Source organism: Lytechinus variegatus, chromosome 5 (assembly GCF_018143015.1).
Source record: "Lytechinus variegatus isolate NC3 chromosome 5, Lvar_3.0, whole genome shotgun sequence".
Taxonomy (NCBI): Eukaryota; Metazoa; Echinodermata; class Echinoidea; order Temnopleuroida; family Toxopneustidae; genus Lytechinus; species Lytechinus variegatus.
In genome coordinates this window covers 6390577-6399295 of record NC_054744.1, presented here as the reverse complement: position 1 = coordinate 6399295, position 8719 = coordinate 6390577, and the positions used below count along the sequence as shown (strand labels likewise).

At 37.1% G+C, this 8719-nt stretch overlaps 1 protein-coding gene across 1 annotated transcript; it reads left to right on the top strand.

The window, feature by feature from the left end:
* Positions 1-5124: 5124 nt before the first annotated feature.
* LOC121415152 (cholesterol 25-hydroxylase-like protein 1, member 2) lies at positions 5125-8425 on the top strand. The gene has a single exon (XM_041608286.1). The coding sequence runs from the start codon at positions 5273-5275 to the stop codon at positions 6155-6157; it is 885 nt and encodes a 294-aa protein (XP_041464220.1). The 5' UTR covers positions 5125-5272; the 3' UTR covers positions 6158-8425.
* Positions 8426-8719: the final 294 nt, after the last annotated feature.

The window sequence follows — 8719 nt, the reverse complement described above, 5'->3', positions numbered from 1 at the left end:
TATACCATGGTCACATTTGGTCTACGGCGGCTGTACGGCGAGTCGAAAACGGCCGTTTTATTCATTTTTACTAAAACCACCTATATGTAGCATACAAACAAACGTTAAAACGGCTGTTTTCGACTCGCCGTACGGCCGCCGTAGAACAAATGTGACCATCATGACCATGGTATTAGATTGCTAGGACGTTTGACCCATCCGAGCCTTCTTCATTTAGTGGGCCTATACTTTAATAAACATAATTATCGATCGGTATAGAGAATAGATATATAGGCGACCCTGAGAAAATTCTTTTAGGCGATCTTATACCTTCTTCAATTAAGCCATCAACGATTTGTAAGAATTTGATATAGGCTGTTCGATCGCCGTGTTATCACTGCAATCCTTCTCCAGAAAATGTAATTACAGGTTGTTGGATATATTTCATATATATATATAAATACATTAAGTGTATCTCTTTTGGCGTTTATATCAGTACGCTGGTGTATCGATGGGGGACAATGCACCCCCCAAATGCCACCCCCCCCCCCAAAAAAAAAGAGAGAAAACGAAAGGAAAATGGTGATATACAATATTATTTCTGAAACAAATTGTCAAAATCTATTACAAAACTATTTTGTCTTATTTCGACTTAAAAAAAAAATGTTGCAACATTCACCTTATTTATTTATTTATTCATTTCTTCTTTTTTTTTTGGGGGGGAGGGGTCATTTACGAAAAGTGTTCTCTACCTTTGCATTATTTGCACAAACTTTCTTATCTTTTTTAACGCTATTTGCAATCCAGTCATTAAAAAAGTGCGCATCTTCAATCTCCCACCAATTCTGATCAAAGGCAATGTGAGAAGAAAAGGGTCAACATACTTAGAGGTTTGTTTTTACGAGAACTAATATTGCAGTTGTGTCCCAAGGTCGCATTGAGATTTATTTCGGTTATTCGGATAAGCGTTGCAGTATTGCTTGTCGGCGGGTTTTCGCCGTCATGTCATGCTCTCAGCCAATCAAACACACGGATTTCAGTAGCTTATAACAGTTCTCAGGTACAATAGCAGAATAGCTTCATGAAGCTCTCCCTGTTAATATTTTGTTTGTAGTACTCATCAGGACTGTGCAGAACGACACCAATAGTCAGACGCTTAATTATACAACGTACCAATTCATATGAGAAAAATGCAAGTAAACAAAATGGACAGCCGATAGGTTTTTGTCGAAAGTTCGTGGACCGAGAGAGCAGCTCGTCCAAAGATTCGGACCGGACGAAAATATTGCAAATATATCCTTCTTTCCGAGTCCTGGGACCCGTTTTACAAAGAGTAACGATTGATCCAATCAATCGTGACTCTATTGGAACTCCATCAGCGTCATAATATTTTTAACAGGACTAATTTACACAATGTCCTCAGTAAACAAAAAGAAGCACGGTGAATTTTCAGGAAAACACTGAATGCATGATCATTATACATCAAAGTTCGAAAATATTTTGAACAAACATGCATAACAGATGTTGACGTTGCTGGCCGTCCATAGTTGTGATTGATCGGATCAAGCGTAACTCTTTGTAAGACGGGGCCTAGGACGACGCTGCTGTTTTGACTCACCGATTTTCGACAAAGACTGTTTTGTTATGAAGGGCTTTTGGCAATAGATTCCCTGCGTTATAGAAAGAGTCTGCGAAGTGATTGCTAAAATTTCCTATATCGAATTGCAGAACACAACGTACACAGCAAAAACTATGGTGTTAACCGGTGTACATAGAGGACCACACCAGTTATTTTACACCGGTGTTAAATTGGTGGTGTTAGTTTTACACCTATAGGTGTTATTACAACACCTTTTGTTGTTACATTTACACTCTTTGGTGTTATGTTTAATCTCTAGGGTGTATTTTTAACACCTCAGGGTGTGGTCCTCTAATAACACCAATTGGTGTCAGTTTTAACACGCAGTTTTTACAGTGTAATCATTATGAAATTTGCCAAACGATTACGCAAGACGAATTTAGGCAGAGCTGACGGTGTATACATGATTGGCCCTACTATTCTGAACTCGGGTTGAGTTGAATCCACTTTGTTGCTTAATAGTGGATACACAAATACGACACAAAAATTCTAACAATGCAGGTTTGAGTCGTTACTACACTTGGTGTCCAATTCATGCATAATTGTTTGGGAATAATAACTGAAATATAATCACCACTAGAAATCATGAGAAAATAATACAGTAAAAAATTGGAATATAGGCAAAGAGTTAGACTATATTTTCAGTAAACTGTACTTCACAATACGGGCCATCCTACCAGAATAAAGAACAGAATTTGAAGCAAAGTCGAATACTATCTTGGGCCCTGTAACAGAAGCCTATATAGTGACTGATCTTTAGGCTTATTTCTACAATTGACTGCATTAGTTACTTTGTAAGCCCAATCGTAAAAAAGACACCCCCAAAAAAGGGGGAAATAAAAAATAAAGAAAGAAGTAGATAAATAAACACATAAATAAATAAATAAGATTAAATTAAAATCAGGGTCCCACTCACATTCACTATAGGCCTCATATTACGGTCTCTGTTATTCTTTCCAATAAACCGATCGCACACGTACAGCGACCGAGGACAATTCAAAGCAATATCTATTTTCACCGTTTTTAACTCGAATGGGACTTTTTACATATCATTTGCCTCCTCATCATGCTGAAGAATTCATTTGCTTTTAAAATTTTTTGTTATTCAGACCTAATAAAGGACATTATGAGCAAACTTGTGTTATCATGATACATACCTGTCTATAAAACAACGCAAGCGCGAAGCGCGAGCTGAAATTTTTGTATATATTGACCCCAAATAGGCACATTTTAAGGTCTATCTTTTAAGGAATCCATTAAGAGTATAAATATCTCATCATAGTCACCTAATCGAGTGCCATGCGCTTGCTGATTTTGTTAGAATTACATCTAAGCACATGAATTACTTTTTGTAGTCATTGTAATCATGATTATTACAATGATTATTATAATTTTTATCTTACAAATCAAATATTGCGAGTGCGAAGCGCGAGCTGAAAATTTTGGCAATTCAGACCTAAAGACGGACATTCTAAGGCTTGTTTTTAAGAATTCACTAAGCCCATACATATTTCACTAACCAAATGATGCGAGCGCGAAGCGCGAACTGAAAATTTTTGATATTCAGATCAGAAAAAAGACATTTTAAGGACTGATTTTAGGAATTCATGAAGATCAGACATATCTCACCAATCCACTATTGCGAACGTGAGCACGGACAGGAAATGTTTTATACGAAGATCTTACAGTGGGGCAATCGCTTTAAGTTGTAATGAAAAGAATCACATGTCACTACATAAAACAATAATAACTCGAAGTGCGAGAAAATATATTTGGTGTATATTGACTTGAAAACGGAAGGTTTTAGCACAACAGGATTATATATCTCGTTAAAAAGACAATATGAGCACCAGAAACAATGAAGACATAGACCCTGAGCAAATTATGTCTCATAAAGTTATGAAAAAAATGTTTTTTATGTAATATAACATAACATAATAAAATATGAAATTATAATGAACAATAATTTCTTCTTCCCCACTACGTTTCTCTTCCTTTCATCTTCTTTTTCTCCTTTTTCCAGTTTTTTTTGGTCAGCCGATGGTGGGAGGGGGGACGTGCCCACCCCCCCCCCCACCCACCCGTAGTTACCCCACTGACCACATTAACTTGAAAGAATGACTTTTCGCTATACGGCTCATCGCTCTAAACGCATGCGCAATTTGGTTAATTACTAAAAAAAAAATCGCCGCCTCCCAAGTTGACATGTAACACCTCGAATAATAGGCGGCGGAAGCGGGGGTGACGTGTCCCCCCTAAATTTGAGGAGGGGGGGACGGTCCCTCCTAAATTTGTTGTTGATGACTTTTTTTTTTGCTTGTCAATTTATTTTCCTACGTCCCCCTTAAAATTTTTGGGTTGAGAACCTTTTTTTTTTTTTTTTTTTTTGCTTGTCAAATTTTTTTGGGTTGTCCCCTCCTAAAATGTTTGGCTTCCGCCGCCAATGCCTCGAACAAAGAACAGAGTATTCGATCATATTGTACCTCATTTTTGTCACCAAAAAGCGTGGTAATCGTTACTGTTTGAAGACTACAAACATTGTAGTGGCGTGTCTGTAATATTAACATTGCGAAAAAAATAAACGAGACAACCCAAATTCACTAAAGTTTGATATTAAAATAAAACAAAAATACTGCTAACGATGTTGCATATCCTCTCCCCCACCATATCATCATGTTCTCAAGTTTGGTGTTTATTTTGAATTCGTATGTCTTTTTTATCAATCTTTCCTCAAGATATGGGTATTTACAAAAACTTTTAATATAAATGAATCTACCTTTAATCATCTGTGTTACTGCTAAATTATATAATCATCATCGCGAAGCTATGCGCGTTGAAAAGCTTATGCTTAAGTTGCTTTTCAATTGAATGCGAATAGGAAGTTTTCATTTATTCGTTTCCTTTTTTTTTAAATCTTCATCCGCAACGAGACCCTGTCACCCTGGAGAAATAAAATAACGAGCATCGATTCGGCGAGATTGACAAAGAGTTCAACAAACTTTTCTCAGTTGAGTTGACAACAAGGTGAACAAACTTTTGCTCGCTGTATAATTATGTCGTCTGCATAAAAACCGCACATATGATGTGAAGGCGGAAACCCTATATGGGACATTTACTTTCACAACGTGTACTACATGTACATGTATGTTGGCAGCTATTGTGCGACCTGCTTCTAGCTTTTCAAGGTGAATTTCAACAAAATATGACTGAAAATTTTTACGTGCTTATTACAGAATTTTGATTGTGCAAGACGAGCGTTTTATCTCTTCAATGCTACAGCGTTTTGATCATGAAGATAAGACACATCTGAAGTCAACCAATCGGATTGCTGTATCCAAAAACATCGGTCTCAAGATAAACACAGCGATGATACTTGGAAACATAATAATCAGAGGTAACTGTCAAGATTCTGTCATTTTTGTTCATTCAATCGTCTAGGTTGGTAATCTCTTCCGTTTTTTAAGAAAATAAATCGTTACGATAGCCAAATTAACTTGCCATATCCTCATGATCGTCATTGAATGCATTAAAAAAATGCTCACCCGCAATGCGTACATCTAGATATATGACATTAACTACATAGGATAATATTCAGAAGTCATACAACGTTTGATTATTAAAGAGAAAGACTGTATAAAAAAATACCCCGCAAAAATGGCTGCGGTGAGCCAAGATCTATCTGTCGCCTGGAATAATTTCTCTCGTATACCTATGGACATTGCTGGCTTCGATGGAAGTCGTTCAGCTCTCCAACCTCTTTGGGACGGACTCCGGAGCTTCTTTGGTGACGAGGTCCTCTGCTCGCCGGCGTTCCCCGTCGGAATGGCCATCAGTTACTACTTCATTCTCTGCCTCATCTACATGTTCTTGGACCTGTATGGCGTCAAACATTGGGCATGGCTTCGCAAGTACAAGCTCCACCAGGACATCAATGTGACCGCACCGCAGCTCTACACCACCTTGGTGCTCACCATGTGGAACCATGCCCTCTATATCGTCCCTGCTGGAGTGCTCCAGTACATGTACTCACCGCCCTTCCCTCTGGATGACGACGCGCCGCTCCTGATGCAGTTCCTCTGGGACCAGACAATCAGTCTCTTCCTATTCGATCTCTCCTATGGCGTCCTCCACTACTGGTTCCACACCAATAGGTGGGTATACCGGGCAATTCATTCAGTCCACCATCAGTACCATTCCCCGTTCTGCTGGGTAACCCAGTACCTCCACCCAGCCGAGCTCATCTTCGTCGGCGCCACCACGGCCATCATCCCCAAGATGCTCGGCGTCCACACCCTCAGTTACTTCGGCTTCCAGCTCTTCAACATCTGGATAAGCGTCGAGGCGCACTGCGGCTACGAGTTCCCCTTCTCTCTCTCACTCATCATCCCTTTCGACATCGTCGCCGGACCTCGCAAGCACGATCTCCACCACATGAAGCCGATGTCGAATTACATGCCACATCTGACGTGGCTGGATAAGCTGATGGGCTGGGAGTTCAATGGATACGATACGAAGAAACAGAAGATTGCAACGAAATGATGTCTCTATTCAGTAATTATATAGGTCGGTGTAAATTCACGCGTACATGTTTATTCCTTTTCCACAATGTATATTCATATTTTTATTTTGTTGAAAAACGTGATATTGTTTTTAATATACGAATGATAAGTTGTTTTGGGGGGAATTGTGTATTTTTTTTATTCCTTTACCGCAAAGTATTATTCATATGTTCAGTTTGTTAAAAAATGTTACTGTTCTTCATTCGCGAGCTCTATTTCCGATTTAAAGTTGCGGCTTTTATATTTGTTTTTTTTTTCCATTTGTGAATGACTAATAACATACACTATATAGCAAGTTTGGAAAATCAATTAATTTTAATTTCTTTTGATATTAATTTCTAGAATTCTTGCGATACCTTCTTTACTTGCTTACAAAATTTATTTTATAGAATTATAACCTGCCGTGAGAATGAAATTCGACCAATGATCTTTCATAGTAAATGAAAGTGATGTGAGTTTCAATCAGTCATATTGTAACTTTAAATCATGTCTATATTAATTTATATGGAAAAACTGCATTTCCAGTAAGAAATATTTCTATTGATTCTAATGATATTCATATTATTACTAGAATTCTTGCGATAGCTTATTTCCTTGCTTGTAAAGTTGATTCTGATGATGAAAATGAAATTCGACCAATGATCTTTCACAGTAAATGAAAGTGATGTGAGTTTCAATCAGTCATATTGTAAGTTCAAATCATGTCTAGATCTATGAAAATATTAAAAGTAATTGCATGTATATACTGAACTGCAAAAACGCCGGTGTTAATTTATCACCAACCCCGAATCTATCTCGGAAAACATCAGAAAAGTGTTGAAACAACATCAGTTTAGAATAAAACCGACATTGGGTGATTTCAAGTTCAGTGTTGACCTTTTGGTGTTGGTGTTGGGTCAATTTTTACACGATTATAACACCAAACATAAAATGAGGATGGTCCCAAAAAGTCACTCCCTCGTTGTTGAGATGTCAATAATGTGATCTAAATCAGTTTTACAAACTCTGAATAAGTTTTGGAGCTAGGGGAAGCAATCAAAATTTCAACACTAACACCAACACCAAGGCCAACACCGAACTTGAAATCACCCATTGGCTTCACACTAAATGGTGTTGCTTCAATGCCTATCTGGTGTTAGCCTAACGCTAATCCGGTGTTGTTTCAACACCTCTCTGGTGTGGACCGATATAGATACCAGGCTGGTGTTAAATTAACACCGATTATTTATTTTAGTGTATAAAGTTGATTCTATAGAATTATAACCTGGTGAGAATGAAATTCGACCAATGATCTTTCACAGTGAATGAAAGTGATGTGAGTTTCAATCAGTCATATTGTAACTTAAATTTGTCTAAATAAATTCATATTAAAGTATCAAAAGAAATTGCATGCATTATTGTAGACTTGTATACTAGTTACATGTACGATGTGTAGATAAAATGCCATTCTTAAATTTGGGAAGCAGTAAAATTAGGAAACCAGCTACAATCAAACAATTAAACGTTCTTGGATCTTTCTGATGAAATTCACAATGTCATATATATATCGAGTATATTTTAAATCTCGATAAAGTGTCTCCAGAACGCATCTTCGTGTATCTGGTTTTTACGAAATATCTTCTCAAACCTTCCAGTTAGATATTGTTTTCAATATGCAATTATATTTCGGATATGCAATGTATAATAATGTTGACGGGTTCATGAGGATTTTGAATACTTGAAAGGATAATGCAAGAATATGACTTTATCTACATGTATTATGCATTACGTATATGTAAAGGATGCTGTTTTAAGTGTCGAAAAAAACACGGTTTTCTGGTATTATAAGTATGTTGTGAACTTTATTTCTGAATTAAAAAAAGTTATTTTCTATCTAAATCAGTAATTCTTTTCATTGGCCCATATCGTGAATTCTGGTTTAACTCGGGTCACAAAGCCTGAGCTAATACGATGGTTATCAGAAGATGAACAATCTTGGTTTACCTCGAACTTGAATTTTTTCTGCATGGTGTGAGATTTTCTCTGTCTCGTTTTTGTCCTCGTCGTAAACAAAAATATGTCTTCAGATCATTCCCGGACAATTCTGTCATTTCAAGTACTTGAGTGCTTTTAAATTACAAATTTATACATCTTACGTCAATAATGGCACTAGTGTACAGATGAGTGGGCTCTTGTGCCCCCCCCTAAATTTTTCACGACCAAGATTAAAAAAAAGAGGAATGAAAGGGAAAGAAAAGGAAAGAGAGAAGGGTGAAATATGATATCGAATTCTGAATGGTATGTCAAAATCTATCACAAAATTTTATTCTTGTAATAAAAATGTCGCAATGTTTGCTCGCTCGCAACTCTTTATGAAACAATGTTACGCAATGCGCCATTTCCAGCCCCCTCAAAATTTTTGGCTCATTATGGGTTCGTAATACCATAGCCAATATCAAGTTTATGCTCAGAGATTAATATAGCGATGGATGTTGTTATATTATCAAGGCATGCAATGCAACTCTATTATCAGACGACTGCAATATAGCATCTTAATAGTTAT